An 18,848-nucleotide genomic window follows, 5' to 3' on the forward strand; every position below is an offset into this window, starting at 1 on the left:
GGGGTCACTGGTGGTTGGTGGGGGGGGGGGTGTCATCCCTTGGAGGTCGATTAACCCTGAATTGCTAAAGCCAAAGAACTGACAGTTTGTTCTGCTCGTTTATCTTCCTTTGTATCGGCCTCCAGATCCCGGTTGTTAAACACCCCAAATGCTGATTCCACCAGCCCGGAATTAGGTGTGGTGGGCCCTGTCTCCAACTTTTGTAATTTTCTCCTAATGTCTGGGGCACTCTGGGAAATAAAATGGTACTTAATAATGACCTGCCCTTCCAATGACACCAGGTTTATGTTTGTATATACTCGGAGGCGCTCCCTTAGGTGCTCAAGGAAGGCTGAGGGATTTTCCTTCAGTCCTTGGATGACTCCTTGAACATACTCCAATTTATGAGTTTCTTCCCCGCTAATTGAATGCCCTTCAGAATCAAATTCCTGAAATGTGTGAGGTGCTGCTGACCATTTTCCTCTAGATGGCCCCGCCCAGGGTCCGTGTTGGGAACAGCCTGGACTCCAGGCTGGTATACAGCATGCCCGGTGTTATTTTGATTGGTCTCAGCAGCTTCCTCCCTTGCATTAATTATAATCAGTACCTTTTCTTCCCCAGCCAATAAGATGTTTAGGAGGGTTTGGGTATCCACTCAAATGAGTGTGCAGTATTCCCCAGACTAAATTAAGGACTTCCTCGGGGTCTTCCCTTAAACCCTTGGATCGATCCTTCCAGTTATAGAGATCCAAGGAAGAGAAGAGTATCTAACACAGTGGTCAGTTTGCCCTTTGCATTGGGAACCGCCTGAAGGGGGAATAGCTTATTGATTCCAGAGGGCTGGTACTGAATGCTGCTACAGGTGTGCATTGGACTAGTCCCCAAGGAAGGTGTACTGAGAGATGGAGGTGAAAGAGTCGGGGAGGGGTACCACCCATTGGGCGGAAGAGGGGGCACCAGGTAGGGAGGTGGTGAATTTGAGGGAGTAGAGAGTGTCGGGGATTCAGGAGAGGTATGGGTAGATGTCAATGACTCAGGAGTCTCAGGTGAACTGTTGGAAGCGGGGGCAGCTACCCTTAGCAGAGGGGGGAAGTCAAGAGGATCCTCAGGCTGAGATTCCAATTCCAGGAAAGAGAAATTTGAACTAGCCTCACATTTTTTCCAGAAGCCCTTTATTTGGCTAAGGGCCATGAAAAATTGGACATAGGAGATCTCATCCCATTTTTTTTTTTTTAACGCTGGCAATAGAGGTCAAATTAAAAAATAGTATTAGAATTTAGAGAGTCATTAGTTGGCCGACATTCTCCATCCGCCAGTTTATATTGGGGCCATGCGGTGTTACAGCAGAAAATAAGTTGTCTCCCTGTTAGTGGGCGCTACTCAAAGAATTTCCAGTTATGGAGAATGCACCTTGACAGCGTTCACTGGGATAGAGGCTTGATTACCCATACTGGGGAGTCCTTATTTAGTCTGTTTCCAACTTCCCAGTGGCCTCTTCTTAGGGTTGGTGGCTATGCAGATCCCACAGGATTGACCCACACCAAGCAGTTTAGGAGCTCTAACTGAAACCTGAACCAATCTTCGCAGGGGCTGGTAGGGGAGACACTGTCCAAGAGGGCCTTAGTTATAAAGTTCCCCCCTTTTATTTTAACGTTTATTTATTTTATTTATTTGGCTGTGTAGGGTCTTAGTTGCGACAGGCAGTCTCCTTAGTTGCGGCTCGCCGGCTCCTTAGCTTTGGCATGTGGCCTGCTTTGTTGTGGCTTGCAAACTCTTAGTTACGGCATGCATGTGGGATCTAGTTCCCTGAGTAGGGATCAAACCCAGGCCCCCAACGTTGGGAGTGCGGAGTCTTAACCATTGCGCCACCAGGGAAGTCCCTATAAAGCCCCTCTTAAGTCAGTGACTAGATGTTCCCAGACCCGCTGTGGGGCTGTAGGAGATATCTTTCAGCAAACAGTCCCCAGAGATAGGGTGAAGGGGGAGTGGGAAATAAGGGTTCTCTAATTAGATAAATTGCTCAGATAAAGAGCCTCTCCTGTAGTCAAGGGAGGCTTGTTCACGAAAGGTGTGTCCCTGCTCCGTTACAGGTAATCAGACAGGGAGGCCGAATGCCCATTTGGTATGTGTCCAGTTTCCTATACTCTCAGCTACGAGGACCCAAGGACTTTGGACAGTTTGGGGTCCTCTTCTTCCTTCCCCAACTAGACAAAGTGATTTTCCTGAAATCTGATGAAAACAAGATTTTTAAAGGGTTCATGTCTCAGAGAAGGGATCCCTAGGGATCTGTGGTAGAGGGTAGTGGGGAGGGACCTACCCAACAGAGACGTATACCTTGCCCCGGGATGGCAAGTTAGGGCAAGAGGAACCAACACAAAAGGTGTGCTCTTGCATTTTTGACTATACCCTAGAGGTGGGAACGCGGTAGACAGTTGGGGCTGTGAATGTTTTACAGTGTGCCTGCTTACACGGACATTTGCTTCTGGTTGGCAGGGTACCCAGTGCTCATCTACGCTGGTGCATGACCAACTTATCCTTTTTGGTGGCAAACGCCATAGTGGCCTTCAAGTGCTCAACCCGTGCCCACAGTTGTGGCATGTATTTCCAAGAGCATTAGGACAAACAAAACCACATAGAACAGAGATTGAAGCTTCACTCATATCAAGAACAGAGACTAGGGCTCACATCACACACATGAAACAAAGAGATGTTCTTTTTTTTTTTTTTTGTGGTACGCGGGCCACTCACTGTTGTGGCCTCTCCCGTTGCGGAGCACAGGCTCCGGACGCGCACGCTCAGCAGCCATGGCTCACGGGCCCAGCCGCTCCGTGGCATGTGGGATCCTCCCGGACCGGGGCACGAACCCTCGTCCCCTGCATCGGCAGGCGGACTCTCAACCACTGCACCACCAGGGAACCCCAAAGAGATGTTCTTTACCTGAGGAGTGCTCCACTTGATCCTTGGCTGCTTTTCAATCTCAGGCTTAATTTAGTAGCCCTTACTGGCCCAGCGGTTGAGAATTGGGGCAAACGGCTCAGTTATTTAGCCGGCTTTGTTGGCCCTGGGTCAGTGAGTAACCCTGAGTTAACAGACAGAATGTGCCCCTTGTTGGATGCCAGAATTTGTTACCAAATTAAGTTGTATGGACCCTGCTCAGGCCCTAGCCGAGCCGATGCGCCCTGCCTCAGCGGGAGAGGGTTCTTCTTCCTGCTTGGGTTAAGCCTTATTGAACGGTCAGAGATTGGAGAAGCAGGGACTAAGTTTACAGATCAACTTATCACCCACTTGGCGAGAGGGATTTAATTTTAAAGATAGGAGTGAGGCTAATGATGGGGAGGCATATGCATTAGTCTACCTGGGAAGGGGCAGGGCTTTTTCAGGGGAGTGGAGTGCCACCCCCTTTTTAATGCTTTTTTTGGTTCTTAATGTCCAGCTATGGCAGCTGGTAGATGTGTCATTTAATATGCTAATTTAGAAAAATCAACATATAATGAGACCCAGGGTCTGTTGGAGGTCAGGTTTGTGGCCATCTCTTCCCAGCTAGTTCCATCTAGTTCTTTTTTGTTTCTTATCTTCTTTTTTTTGTTTCTTCCTGTCTTATCTCTGGATCCGTTAACGTAAAGATTTATGTTAACTCCTACTAAAGGTGGAGGTTGCAGGGTTGTGAGCAAAGACCTGGAGCAGCTGTGACAACAAAATGACTCAACGCAGACATGAATGAGAAAGGTTCACGGGGTTGGGGGGAGAACGTTTTGGATTAGTTGGTTGAAAATCTGGTCCCTTCCAGGGTTCAGCCACTTGCTGGACATGAGGCCAAGAGCCGGTCTCTCCATGGCTCATTCCCAGCAGCATGTTCTTTGGCAGAAGAACAAAACCTGGGTCTCCCTGGTGGCAGTCTTCCCTCATGCTTTGCGGATGCTGCATTGCCGCTTCTGCTTACATTTCACTGAGGTTAGAGGCTGGTCCAAGGAGTAACTTGGCATTTTGTGTGGTTGTAGGTACGTCTGCGATTACACTTACTACCTGTCTTTGCATCATGGAAATGGATGCGCGGCACTCGTCCATGTCCCTCCATTATCTCCTTCGCTTCCGGCTAGCCTGCTGGGAAAAGCCCTGCAAGTTATCATCCAGGAAATGCTGGAGGAGACTGAGAAAGCCAGGTCTCAACGCCTGGTTCACAGGAAACTCAGCCTTTGCGATTCCAGACAGGGGGAACCAACTGGGAGACTGCTCCTTTAGAGAAAATTAAATGTTTCAGTCCTGTATGCAGAGTTCAACTGTGCTTTGAGAGGCTTTTAAAAATTTGCTTGTAAAACAGTTTACACAGAGGAAAAAAGTTCTGAATTAGCCCAATGAAATCACAAAGGGTTATTTCATTGTCAGAAGAAAGAACACTCTGAAAGGCAGACATTTCACAAGGGCTTAACTAGCTTCAGTTATGGTTTTCCGGACAATAAAATGAAATGCGAGTAATTTTTTTTCCTCTTAAAAGTCTATGCAGCAGGCCTGTGTGATCCTGCCCAGATTTCTGGGACCCCAGACTTGTTTTGCGAGCCCCGTGTGGTGGGATGACCTGCGACTGGCCGACCATGGGAAACGCAGGTGCAGCTGCTACTCGGGCGCCCCACTCTGGGCCTCCAAGCTTGTGCATCCAGGTGCCGTGGGCAACTTCTGAGCCACTGAGTCTTTAGTGTTTGGTTTTTTCTTTTTTAACTTAATTGAAAAATAATTGTAAAATACACGTAACATAAAATTTGCCATTTTAACCATTTTTAAGTGTTCAGTGGCATTATGTACATTCACTTGTGTAACCATCACCACCATTCCATCTCCAGAATTTTCTCATCATCCCAAACGGAAACTCTGTACCCATTAAACAGTGTCTCCACCCTTCTCCCCAACCCCGGCCCTTGGCATCTATTATTCTACCCTCCATCTCTGAATTTAACTACTCTAGGGACCTCATATAAATGGAATCCTTGTCCTTTTGTGACTGGCTTATTTCACTTAGCGTAATGTCTTCAGGGTTCACCCATGTTGTGGCATGCATCAGAATTTCCTTCCTTTGAGGCTGAATAATATTCCATTGTATGTAGAGACCACATTTTGTGTATCCATTCATCTTTCTGTTTCGTTTTGTTTTTGTGGTACGTGGGCCTCTCACTGCTGTGGCCTCTCCCATTGCGGAGCACAGGCTCCGGATGCGCAGGCTCAGCGGCCATGGCTCACGGGCCCAGCCGCTCCGCGGCATGCGGGATCTTCCCAGACCGGGGCGCGAACCTGCGTCCCCTGCATCGGCAGGCAGACTCTCAACCACTGTGCCACCAGGGAAGCCCCATTCATCTTTTGATGGACACTGGGTTGCTTTTACCTTTTGGTTATTTTGAATACTACTACTATGAACACTGGTGTGCAAATATCTGTTAGAATCCTGGTGTGTGTGTATATGTGTGTGTATTGCTGGATCATAAGGTAATTCTATGTTTACTTTTTTGGAGGAGCTGCTATACTGCTTTCCATGGCAGCTGTATCACTTTACATTCCCCCAGTAGTGTTTGGTCCTAAAGCAAAGGTTAATAGCTGGGTTTAGCTTCTCTGCCATGGTCAGTGTTATCCCTACATTTTAAGAAACAGAACCTCCCCTTTTCATCTTTCATTTTGCCTTTATGACACGGTTCTAAGCTGTTCACAACAAGGTGTTACTTGTCCAGTGTTTTCTGGGGGCAAATTTCCATTGGGAACCCCATTAGCAACACTGTATTTTGGAGAAAGAGCTTGAAGGTGGCTAAGCTCTGGGAAATTTCTTCTTATGTTGGTATGCTCACAGCTATCATTTTCCACTTAATTCCATTAAAAAAAAATCGTCACTTAGTACCCAGGTTTATTCACTGTAAGAAAAAGCAGCTGCACCTTAATGACAGAGGAACTGGGCAAAGGAACTCACTTTACCATTAGCCCTCCAGCACACTTGTGCATTTGTAATAGTCTTTACAGGACCCCTTTGCAAATGAAACTGGCTCACTTGCCATAAAAATCAAAGTCCTACTGTATCAGATCAAAGGCAGCAAGTGGGGTGGGATGGTCTGGCCAGCAAGCATAGGTCCTGCTGCACGGCTGTTAACGTGGAGAGCCTTCTGTAGTTGTAGGCAAACACCTGCTACCCAGAGCCCTGGACACCCCCTTATTTTAGCTTCTGTCTCAGGACGGTGGCAAGCAGGCGTCCTCTGGGACCCGGTTCCAGTGTTATTTCAGATTGTAAAATGCGTATGGCTTGGTGCCAAGCAAACTCTTAGATGTCATCCAGCTGGAGGCCCAGAGCTCCCTCTTGATGAACGTCCCTGTCATCTCCCCTCTGTGGCCTCCAGGGTTTTTTAGGGAGAACCCCAGAGGCCCAGTTCACATCCTGGGCTAAGTGGCCTGCCATCCCCCGCTGATACACACTGGGGTCTGTTTAGTTATGGCTGATACGCAGCAGTTCTGAGACAGTTTGAAAGCTGACACAGCTTCAAAAGGCTGAGCCCTGGGTTGGTCATTTAATAGCTGGGGGTCTCGGACATATCTGCGTGTTTGCTCATCTGTAAAACAGAGTAATAAAAATCCTTCCTTTGCAGAGTTGTTGTGAAGATCTGGTGAGAGAATGGATGTGAAAGTCCATCAGCGATAAGAGGAAACTTTGCTGAATGTGGGCTTGTTGCTGGACCTGTGAGGGTAAATATGGAAATAGCCCTGCTGGATTGTGGCCTTAAGCAGTGGCATGGTGGGGAGAGGGTCTAACACTTCTAAAGACCCAGCACCTTCATCCTCAGAAGAAACTGCTGCTCCTCTGGCTGAGGACAGGTGCAGACTGCGCCTCCACAGCCTGGAAGCACGGCATCACCCGCCGGGGAAGGTGGAAATCCTGCTGGGCTCCTGTGTTCTCCCCACTAGAGCCCAGACACCCACCCGAGCCTCAGAAATGAGCCTGTTAGTCATCGGTCATCTAGTAAGGGTCCCCTGAGTGCCAGGCACTCCGTGACAATGGTAAGCAAAACCCCGGGGCAATGCCAAGCTTGAGAGTCCCCTCTTTTTTGTTTTTAGGTCCAAGTGTTTGAGACTCACCAGGTCTTTAGTAAGCATGGCCTTTCATTTACTTCTGCTGCCTACACCTTGCTAATTAGCGCTTTGTCCGGTAGCCTGATTTTATTACTGGAGTATAATTTCCCATGATCAAAGTTTAATGAACGATGAGCTTGTCTTCCTGATGTGTCTCAGGTTTGATTCTAGAACATGTACAGCTTGCTTCCTTAGAACATGTATTCACACTTCCTACCATAACCGTTTCCCCTGGCAAAGATAACGATGCCCAGATTGTAGAGTCCCTGGGGCAGGCCAAGCTCGCTGGCTGGAAAGTAACTAACATTTCTGAGCAGTGCCAGGGAGCTGCATCCTGTGTGCGTGTCTATGGCCTCACCTGCGCCCTCTGAGGAGGTGACCGACAAGGACATGAAAATGTGCAGAAAGTCCTTTGCCCCAGAGTCACCCAGATCAAACCTGCCCTGACTTATGTCAGCAGAAAAGTCTACACATCATTCAAAAATCAAGTACAGATTTCTATATTTTATGTATTCAAATGTTCTTCTGGCTGATTTAATGGAGTGAGAAACAGAATAGCTTCCCTGTTCACCAGTAATTTGCATGCCGAGAAGGTTCAGCTGTCAGAAATAGAGCGAAGCCTTCATGCAGAACACCTCCCAGCGATATGTGTGAACACACATGCCACACGTAGCTCAGCTTCCCTGCTCAGAAGTGTGGTTATTCTTCCAGAAGGGTTGGAGGGTGGGGCAAAATCAGAGACCAAAAATGCATACGGAATTCTTTTATTTAACTTAAACCATGTAGTACTTTAACTACTAGAAAAAAGCAGAGTAAGAGAAACTAAAGTTGCCTTAGCTTCAGCCATTCAAAATAGACAGTTTCTTTTTTTTTCCATAAAGAATCCAGAGTATATCGCAGTAACAGGAATAAATTCTTACAACAGAATATACAAAAAAACCTTTTGAAATTTTTTTCATCTACTGATTTTTTATATAAACAGAGGAATTTTTTTAGGAATAATTTATACACAGAAAGTCATTTTATGTAACAAATTGGCCATGTTATTACCTTTTTTTTTTTTTACTTTTTTTTAAAAACTTTTTTTTTTATTTAAACAAGAAAACTCAGAAAATGCATTATTTGCGATGCATCCATTCCATCGCGCCTTCTGGTTTGATTTTTTTTTTTTTTTTTTTGTCCCAGAGGTAGACAAACTCTGGCAAACCTCTCACCTCAACCTCACTGGCTTAGAAAGCAGACAGGTGTTTTTGCCAAGCATCTACTCCACCTGTGGATGTGTCTGTGCAACGCCAAACATCCAAATGAAAAGTTGCAAACAAAACCCAAATTGTTTCTGGATCTTTCTCCCATGTAGAGCAAAACACCCGAATGTTGCCAATGATGGGGATTTTGTGGGGTTGTGTTGACATGGCCAATAACCCATTGGGAGCTAGAGGAAATGGAGTCAAACTTAAAAAAATCTGGTGTGTCTACAGTTTTTATTAAAAAGAATTTGTTTTGTACTGAAAAAAAATCTATGTTCGGTGTTCTGCCTTAAATAAAAATAAATAGGGTCTCTTCCTTGTTATAGCAAAGCATTAATCATGATATGAGGCATGTAAGCAAATGGCCTGCGTGCACCAGAATTACCATCTTTTGTGTGATAAGTCTGTACGCTGTGCTCACTGTGAAAACCATTAGCTACGCAATGGAGTCCTTCCATCTCAAGGCATTGTATAACAGTACAACTACCAAACCGACCCAACCAGGTGCCGAAGGTGCCATGGCACCACTGGGCTGCAACACCTCTGCTGTTTCCTTGGCCAGTGAGGTTCTTTCAGTCTGTTAAAGTAGCTACACTCCAAAGGGAAATGACCAGTAAAAGATGATCCCCTGCCCAACCAGAGGGTTCTGGAAGACCAAGATACTGAAGATACAGAACTACTTCTTAAATCATCATCATTCCTTTGTTATAAACTAGGGCACAAAACATGGGGGGAAAGAGGGTGAACTACGGCTTGGGTCAGGGAAAAATCCTTTTTTGGCATATTGTAAAGCTAGCTAGTAAACAGGTGTCCTAAAAAAATGGATCACAAACACACATTTGCACACACAGAGAAAAAAAGTGTCTTTAAATTATTCTCAGCAATTATAAACTACAAACATTTTATAAAATTATTCTATGTTCTTACAAAAATGCAATGAAACATTTAATTAGTTCTTGTAAACCAGATCTTCGTCAACTGACTACCCGTAATCTACTGGACTTAAGAGCCCTATTGAAAACGCTAATGAGTGACTAATTACAACGATGTTTACCAGAAAGATGTGGACACACACAAACATGGACATACAGATGAGTGATCATTATGTTCTTGCAGAAACAAAATAAAACAAAACCCTAAAGTCATGCCCCAGAACTGACACCTGACAGGTGAGATGCAGTTTGCGTTCTTGGAACAATTTGACTGAACTCCGCAGTAACAGTTTCCAAAGTAGGATGTTAGGTTTATCTGTTGAAACCAAATGCCCATGGATGACTGTTGAGCCTTGATGTGGTCTGATACCTTCAGAAACCATCAAGTTCCAAGCACAGCCCACACTTCTTCCAAGCCCTGTACCTTCTGCTCGTGCTTCCTCTCTCCACGTCATTCACGATCCCTGTTAGAATGGTTTCCTGCTGCCTTATCATTCCACCATCAAGGCGTGTTCATCTGCTTTTTCTCTAAATGACCAACTAGTCATCTAAGCTGGAGGCCAAAAACGAAACCCTCTGGCCTGTCCAAGGTCTGTATCTTCAGCATCTCTGGCAACAGAGGTTCAATCTAAACAACATCCTCTCTTGAAGTTCTCATTGGTACCACCAACTATGTCAGAGTGGAGTAAGAAAGTTTGATTTTCATCACTGGTTCTTAAAGAGTGGATCTCTGGTCCGTATCTCCCAATGCTGCTTAGCCCAGGAAATGAAAAGACAGCCAACAAACACAAAAGTACCATTAACAAAAGAACAAACCCCAAACCTTAAATGCATTACTGGGACTGCTGGAATGGGCCAAGGCATACCATGGAGCTTTACTGTCAACTGGAGGGCGCCTGTGTTTTGAAAAGGAGTTGCCTTTGACACTGTCTGGCTGGAGGACCCAACAGTGACAGCTGAGGACCTTGGACCAAGCATCCTAGCCTTCTCACTGATCTAAGTGTGACCTTGCCGTAACAGCGGCCTGCATCCCGTGCAGCCACCTGCCAGCAGAGGTGGGCTGCTGAGAAAGAGGTTTTGGTGGAACAAACTGGCCTAGAATTTGGCGTCATACTTGGCTCTTACATCTGTTATCCCAACTGAAACACACCACTTCATGCCAAGCATTTTGCCATTTAGTTCCACAATAACCATTTTTTCTATCATTGAAATGTTGTTCCAAGTCATAAGAAACAGGCTGGAAGGAGAGGCCAGTGTCGGCCATGAACACGGTCTTCTATCTTCCAAGGGGGAAGCACATTCCAACTGTGTCAAAAGTCAGGACATCCTCTAAGGGAGTCCTGGGGTGGTCTGGGTCTCACCCAGCTGAAGTTCAACAACGTCTCCAGAATACACCAGCTCCTGCTGCCTCAGGGAAGGGCTGTGTGTGATCATGTTTTAATGCTCACATCAGTTCAATGATGTGCCTCAGTGGTTCACGTCACTTCAAGCAGTGTGAGCTGCTGTCAGGAGGCTGCATGGAGAATGCCACAACTCAGCTTAAGTTATTTGGAGCATACAAAGGAGGAAACCAAGAAGAGGTGGGAAAATCAGCATAAAATTAGGCTAGAACTGTGGATAGATGATGCCTTGGTATAGTTAAGGTGGGTGGTTTGGTCCAGTAAAATGACTGCACCATCACACAAGCAAAATTTTCTTTTATTTAAGTGTTTCTGAAGCATTTGTTATGATGGGCACTATACTGTTAGTGTTTTCTTTCTACTTAAAAGGAAAACCACTTACATAAAACAAAAAGTGACACCAACAACTCGGACAGTTTAAACAAAACCCTTATAACCAGCTGAATGATCTGTAGAAATCCAGTTGTGGAAACCGGTAGGTATGTGCAAAAGAGAGGAGAGGCCACTATTCCAAGGGGTCACCTACAGTGTGGAAGCGGGAAACCCTGATCAAACATTATTTCTCAATGACCTTAAGATCCCAGGGGACTTGGGAAAGAGGAGGGGTGCTCTAGCAGGAGGGAAGAGCTCCTGAGTGTAACTGCAGTCCTGGGACCGTAAAGGAGCCGCCACACTTTGGGAGACGCCCACTGCGTTTCCCAGAAAAAAACGCTAGTGCCTGTGAGAGCAGCTGCTGGAGGGGGTGCGCCGTCCACCCCGTGAACTGCGGGATGAGGGGGTGAGGCACAGCCCCAGCGGGGGCACGGCGCCCACCGCTGGCCCCTTCCAGCCCGAAGGTTTGGTACGTCTTTGTTTGCCCCTGGGGAGGAGGTGAGGGTGAGGTTGAGAGAACTGCCCGGAGAGGGAGAAGGGGGCTCTTCTCCGTACATTCCACATGAGACTGGCCGTCAGGTCAGGAACCCGGAGCGGGCTTTTGGCGCCCAAGCGGCTGCACGAGGGGCTGAGCCGGCCTCGCCGGAAGCCCAGCACCCACCCTACAGCCACAGGGACAACGGGGGCCCTAAGGAGACATCACCTGACCCCGGCCCCAGCACTGCCTGTCCTCAAGACCTGGAAACCACTGCTGTTCCCTGTCTGCCACCCAATCTGCACCAAGTAGCTGGCTTCCAAGACAACTGGGCCGGGCCCCTCTCCACCTCTTGGGATACCAAGTCAGGAGAACAACAGAAGCGACGCAAAATGAGACGTCGCAGAAAAAGGAGAGCTGTTCGAAATGAGTGGAGAGGTGAGCTAGTGTTGCTTTGACCCCGGAATACAGCCTGGCCTCTCCCTGCGTCACCTGGTGTGTACGGCCTGTGGTGTGGATGAGGTTACCAGTATCAACGGCATATTGTCAGGTGCTGAGAAATGTGAGATGTATTCTTTTTATATATACACATATAAAAAATAAGAGTGAGGTAGATAAATGTTTGGAAAAAAAACCAACAAAAACCCAAAAACTGTCCCGTCTTACACACACACACACACACACACACACACACACACACACACACACACAAACCCTTTTCTCAGTATTTAAATTCATAAGGGGGCTTCTCTACAGTGATTGAAACTGGTATCACAAAATAAATTAAAAGAAAACTACATATAATACCTTCTTAATTAATTTTTTCTTTTTTTCATTTTTTTTTTAAGGGAAAAACTATGGGACAGAGACTAGAGAAAATAGTGGGACTGAAACTACTGACAAGCAAAAAAGCACTACAAACTTTCTTTTTTGTGTTTAATCTCCAGTCACAACTAGCAATCATTATGTTGTAGCTTTGTTCTTACTCATAATTTAAACATTTCCATCCCAGAAGCAACTCTTGTGCTGTCATCACTCTGGTGAGAAGTGCTAAAAACTAAACAAAACAAGACCCCCGGGCCCCGAGGACGCGGCTTCCTGGCTGAGGAACAGCGCGCCTGCGCCAGGGCTCCTGTCCCCTGGAGGGGAGCGCCGGGCTTCGGCCCCGCGGCGCCTGCGCTGTCCCGTGCTGGCACCCCGAGGATACTGCCCCTGCGCCCTACTCCCTGCCGGTGCCAAGGGGTCCCTGGGGAGTCCCTAGTTCTAAGGACAGGGAGGTCGGTCTGGAGGGTGGTGGCGGGAAGCCGCAGACGGGCCCACTGGAGCGCACTCGGCTGCACCCCTGGACTCAGCAGCTGTTTTCCATGGGATGGAAGGGTTAAATATCCATTAAAAACAAAATAGTAATCCAAATGCCTAGTGTCTGCAGTTAAAACTGCTGTTGTACCCAAGAATTAAAAAAATAGATATATGTGTGTCACAACCAAAACAAAGGCAAGGGAAAGAGAAGGTGAGACTTTTCAACAATGATGAATATAAACACTGAACAAGGATGTGCGAAATATTTAACCTTTTTTTTTCTGACCTGAGTTTGTATCATGTCTTGCACTGTAACAGACTCAAATGCTCTGTGAGAGCAGGCTGGGGAGAGAGGGTCCAGGGCAGGCGCCCACCTTCTCTCCACCTGCTCCCCTCACCAGCCTCGTGCCCACAGAGCCTATGGGGTAGAATAGAACTAACGGGGCAGGGGGAGTGGGGAGGGGTATGTATTTATAAAAAGGCATCAAACAGTTCATGGCAAATTATGTTATATAAGTATCAATTACTGGGAAAAGAGGAAGAAAGTCACGCACTCTAGTACAAAGCATAAGAAGTTTCTTGGAGTGAGCAGAGAGGGAAGAGGGTAGACCTGAAGGTTTTCATAGATTAAATCCACAAAGATAAAGAACAAAAAAAATAGCAGCTTTTTTTTTTTTCTGTACAGACGTATAGATGAATATCTGAACCGTAAAAAAGTTATAAAAGTGACATTAAAGACGATGTGTATGCAAATGTTTCATGGTCTAACATAGAACTGTAAGACCCATGAAGAAGTCCTAGTAACAGAGAAAATGTCAACAAAGCTTAGAATGCTTGAATCCATTTACTGCTTTTCTTCGTACTGTTGTTGTGGTATTTGAATTTCTTTCCTTGCAAACTTGCATAAACAGTTGGGCTGAGTCCCTGGATACCCCTTCCCATCTGTGTTCTTGGGGGCCAGGTGGGGAGCTGGGGCGGGGACAGGAGACTGGCACGTGGACGACCTTTACTCAAAGCCTGTCTTCCAGGCTCCCGACAGGACCTGTTTCCTCCAGAATTCCTGGGGGCTAGAAGGTGTGGGTGCAGAAGGGGGAGCGGGGAAGCCATCTTCACTGAGAGGAAGTCTCATTCTGTCCAGTTCCCCCAAATAATAACCTCGTCAAAAGCAATCAGACCTGTGTGAATGTGAGACTTGAAAAGAACACCAGGGGATGATCGGATGGAGAGCATCACCAGCGTGGCTCTTAACGAGTGACTAGCTACCATGCTCGCTCAGGCCTCTGGAAACAAAAGAACAGTGCGGGGACGGTGAGGGAGAAAGTTCGGGGTTTTGGCAGAATTTGGCAGCGTTAACACGGTAACAACCTTGGATGAACGATGGCCCTTTGTAAATTTCGTATGTCCCTAAAAATGTTAAAGATACGGTTAAAAAATCCTGTCTCAACGTGTTTTATAAAGACCTATGGTGACGGGCAGGTGTGTTCAGGGGGGCCATGGAGGGACAGACGTTGCCTCAATCCAATACAAAGGGCGTCGGGCTTGCAGCAAATGTGTTTCCATCATGAAGCAGAAAGAAAGAGAAAGGTGAGAGAGAGGGAGAGAGAGACAGGGAGAGAGAGGAGACTTGATTCTCAAGTGTTCTGTTGCTATTAAGTGTTGTCATTAAGGTTCTTAAAGGCCCATGTCAGTTAAGGGTTTGGGTAGGGAAATAAAAAGCTGCTTGCATATTGAAAAAAGGAACATCCCAAATGTGTTTACTGCAGAGAAGCCGTCTCCCGTGGGCAGCAATGGCAGTTCTGAAGATCCACTGAGGTACAGGAGGCTGTGAATAGATTGTTAAAACTCTCCCCCCCACCCGCCGCCGTGTGCGCACGTTACTGTTTGCACGGATCGGGATCCAGGATCAGCAGGTCGAGGACTGGGGCAGAGGCAAGGCCCGCTCCTTCTTGCGGCCCCCGTTCATGTGCGCATAAGGCTGTCTCTCGTCGAAGCTGGCTCGAAGGACCAGCACGCCAGGGCCCGGACCATTCTCGGCCTTGTGTCCTGAGTGTCTGTCGGGCAGTGGCAGGGAGGACGAGGATGCCGAGGGGTCCAAGGGGACACTCTCCATGTTCTCCGGCTCTAGGTCCAGCTCCTCTGGCTCAGGTGGCTTGTTCTCCTCGCTGTAGTAGAAGGAGACCTCCCGGAAGCCGGGCTCCATCTCGTCCTTGATGCTGCTGATGATTTCCAGGAAGGAAGGCCTCATCTTGGGGTTGTACTGCCAGCACATGCGCATCAGTTCAAACCTGAGGGGAAGACAGACAGAGATGGGCCCAGCCTGGAAGGGGGCCGTGGCCAAGCAGCCCTGTGGCTACTTGCTGTGGCTTCCCCACCTACATGTGTACAGCAAGTGTGCCAAAGCAGTTCTGCTGCCTGTCTGGGCCTCTGGCTTTCTATCTTGATGGCACAAGTAGCCTTCAGCTTCTCCTGACTTAACGTCCACCAGTGCAGTCACTTCATCCAGACCCAGGACCCTCCACAATACAAAACCCGAACTCTTACTTCCTGAGAAGGACAAATACAGGTTCCACACAAGTCTGCTATTACAGGTATTATTTACATAAAAAACAAACCAGCTTTCTATTTGAAGCATCTCTTGCAGCCACTGATTAAACATTATTTCCAGAATTAGAATGCAAGAAACCTCTGGTTTCTCACTAATAAGGCTGAGCAGTGATCACAGCTTTCCCCATGGTGATCTCTCCTTCAGTTCCACCCATGCCATTTCTACTCTTCCTCCTGGTGGCAGGGGACCACTGGCAGAGAACTGAGGACAGGCAGTGCCAGGCAGCATGGCTGCAAGACAGAAGGGGCGCACGACCCACGTCTGGCGCCAGGGCTCAGGCTGCTCACTGCATGCCCTGGGGCGGCAGAGCCGGCCTGGGAGCCTGGCTGCCCTGAACCCAATGAGAGGCCCAGGGGGGCCCTGAGCCAGATGCCAACAAGCCAGCAGGGAGAGCCTGGTGGCAGAGTCCCTGCACAGGCCTGGGGCAGGCAGAGGGGGCACCTGGGCTGCAGCCCCTGGGAAGCCCTCAGAGTCACGTGGCCACAGGGAGCAACCTGGCATCGGGCCTGAGCCCCCAGAGCAGGAGGCTGCACCGGAAAAGCAGGGTGCTGCCGGGACAGCCAGGAAAGGCCCAGGCTCTGACGAGGCTCAGAATGGCCGCAGGAGGAGAGGTGCTTCTTATTAATCTGGAATGCAGAGTGGTCCAGCCAAGTAGACCGCTGGCGCACAAAGGAGGTGGCTGAACAAAGGTCCAGGCTGGCCAGAGTGTGGAGAAGGTTCCGAGAAGGGACTGGCCAGCAGTCCTTTCTCAAGAAGACCAAAGTGCCTTCCCTTCCACTTCTGTTCTCGCTAGAAAATTCTATTCTATGTTTTGTTTTAAAACTTCTGGCTAATGGGATAGTTTTCAATAAAAATGGCCAATGGAACTACCCACATCTAGGAAGCTCAAAGCACCCCAAACTGGCTTCTGGCCTCTGTCAGGCTGACACTTAACAGACAGAGCAACTGCCTAAGTCTGGCCCCAGGGAAAGTTCCAAGGAGAGAAAGCCTGTGGGGACAGGAAAACTCCCATGTCGATCCGCCAGCTACCTTGAAAGATGTGGGAAAACGGTGTCAGGTCAAGTCAGAGGGAAGAGGATGTGACCTTGAGGGAGGGTGGGAATGGGAGAGAGGCCTGCTGCCTGCTTTTGTAAATCAAGTTTTATTGGAACAGAAACACTGTTTGTTTACATATGATCTATGGCTGCTTTCAAACCACAACTACGAGTTGAACAGTTGAGATGGTTTGGCCTACAAGCCCGAAATATTTACCGTGTGGGCCTTTACAGAAAAAGCTTGTCACCCTTGCTCTAGCGGAAAAAGAATTAGACAAAACATGAAGACTGACTAGTTCTTTCCCCTCCCAACTGAATCACCTACACTAGGTCACAGCACTAACCACACGGTAGTTAATTAAGGCTCTCGGTAGTGTTATGGGTGTAAATGGCTTTACTCTTCACGAGCCTGGGAAGGTGTGTATCATAATATAGCCCCATTTTATAGATGAGGAAGTGGAAGTACCAAGAGATTAAATAATTTGTCCAAGGTTCCCAAACGAGTGAGGGTGGTGCAGGGATGGAGTTCTCGTGAATGGTGTTTTTACACTTTGAATGCCACCGACCTCAGAAAGAGGAATTTTCTCTCAACCTAAACAAGAGAAACCACAGTCCTGCCTGGAGGCTCTCCCTCTCCTGGCCATCCACCGACAATCACAGGTGTCCTGCGGGCTTTGCAGATAAACTGGCAGCTTGTCCTTGGGTCACATGGCAAACAAGCCTCCTTCCATAACCGCCCCCGCCCCCCGCAAAGAAAAAAGGGCCATAAATACATGAAATCCCTCTCCACGGCTCGGCTGCAATTTCCTCTCTGGCCGACTGACTTATCCCTGAATAGAAGCACAGCCAGGGCCAAGGACACGTGATGTGCCCTGGCTCCATGCCCCTTGGCCTGGGGCTGAGAAGGTGCCACCAGCAGGGGAGGCATGTGAGTGACATCAGCACAAACAAACCACGTGACACCACTTTTAAACCATTCCAGAGTCACGGCCCTTCCACTGCTGCCCATAAAAGGAAGTCTTTTTACTCTGTGGGATTCAAGACCTTGTTTACACTATCTCCACAAGAAAACTTTCCAGTAGACTTTAGAAGGATTTATGAGCTGATAAAACTCCTCTTTAAAAAAGCATGTTTTTTACAACTGGTCAGCTCCGGGGAGCTGGAGTCGTCCTTTACTGAATGCCTGCATCGGAGGCGTGTGTGCACGCAGCCTTCACCTGGGGCAGGGGCAGGACCAGACGGAGCTGCTGCCCTGGTGTGACCCCGGAGGCCGGGTGATGGTCTCATCCGGCTCACTGTCCCCTCCCCATCCCCAGCCCTGCTGTGTGCGGGCAGGCTGCAAGCACGGGCCAAGTGGCCTAGGGCGGCCCAGCACCTAAGCACTGGCACAGCCTCAGTCCAGGTGAGGACTCACGACAAAGAGCCCGCATTCCAGAGAGGACCTGCAGGGCTCATTTGTGCCCGTTCCTCCCCTCCTGGCAGCCCTGAACAGCCAAGACTGTCTTATGACCACTTCTCAGCCAGGAGGGGCAGTGGAACAGGGGCCTGCCTGACCGCTCACCCCAGGGTACTCTGTTTTGGGGCAGAGATCTAAGGCAGGGCCCGTGCACCAGCGAAAAGCCCACTGCAGGCTAACTGGGCATGAGTGCCATTCCTGACTGTTTGGATCCCACTCAAGCACTGGATTCCCACAAAACTGGCCCAGGATTCCCGACAATGTGGGGGCTTTAATCAGCAACGGGGAAAACCATGTTTGAAAACTGCAAAACCACCGAAGTCTACTGAGTTTGTTTCAGACTCATCCGTGAGCTGATGACTCTCTGGGCTAAAAAGTTCAAATTCCTTTCTGAACACTGCACACTGAAGGCCTCCCTGGCAGAGGCTCTTGATGTGTCACACTGTCAAAGTCCCACCCGCAGAGAACATGGTCCATGCTCAGCGCGCACCTCTGCTCCAGCCCGTGTCCCAGCATCAGAGTCCAGTCCTTCCAGTCACCGGACTTGCTGAGGGTGCAGACCACTCCCCACAGTCCCAGCTCTGGGCTGGAGCAGTCAGCACTCACTCAGAGGGGCTCAAGGACATTGGTGGTGTGAGTATGGAGACCTGTGTGCAAGAGAAGGTTAAGGACAAGCTTTGTTGTCAATTTAAAATACGGATCCACCATTGAACCACAAGCCGAATCTGTCTCAGGCCACTTGCTGATCGACTCACACTGGATTTCAGGGTTGAGACCCATGGGCCTAGACACTCTGCAGCCTGGACCATGGTACCTTTCCTCTAAAGCTGTGCACCCTGTTCCATTGAGGGGATCAGGACTGTTGGCTACTTGGGAAGAGCCAGTTTCATCTGCTCCCGGGCATCGCCATCGAATGATGGTGAGCTGAGGTCCACCAGCAGCCACTGCATACCCGCC

The 18,848-nt window shown here is 48.3% G+C and overlaps 2 protein-coding genes across 5 annotated transcripts in view; one reads left to right on the plus strand and one right to left on the minus strand.

Moving 5' to 3' along the window:
- PGPEP1L (pyroglutamyl-peptidase I like) overlaps window positions 1–4,669 on the plus strand; it is a 49,232-nt gene extending 44,563 nt beyond the window's left edge. The window contains 2 exon segments of the mRNA XM_024732054.1: window positions 3,978–4,125; window positions 4,127–4,669. Coding sequence (XP_024587822.1) covers window positions 3,978–4,125; window positions 4,127–4,228 — 250 coding nt within the window. The 3' untranslated portion in view covers window positions 4,229–4,669.
- Window positions 4,670–7,819: 3,150 nt separating this feature from the next.
- The window catches only part of IGF1R (insulin like growth factor 1 receptor), a 303,286-nt gene continuing 292,257 nt past the window's right edge, over window positions 7,820–18,848 (minus strand). For 3 of the 4 annotated variants that reach the window (XM_024732051.1, XM_024732049.1, XM_024732053.1), the window contains one exon: window positions 7,820–15,081. In XM_024732051.1, coding sequence (XP_024587819.1) covers window positions 14,700–15,081 — 382 coding nt within the window. In that variant the 3' untranslated portion in view covers window positions 7,820–14,699. The remainder of the gene's footprint in view (window positions 15,082–18,848) is intronic. The other variant, XM_024732050.1, reaches the window with a different exon arrangement.

Source organism: Neophocaena asiaeorientalis, unplaced genomic scaffold (assembly GCF_003031525.2).
Source record: "Neophocaena asiaeorientalis asiaeorientalis breed wild unplaced genomic scaffold, Neophocaena_asiaeorientalis_V1.1 scaffold362, whole genome shotgun sequence".
NCBI lineage: Eukaryota > Metazoa > Chordata > Mammalia > Artiodactyla > Phocoenidae > Neophocaena > Neophocaena asiaeorientalis.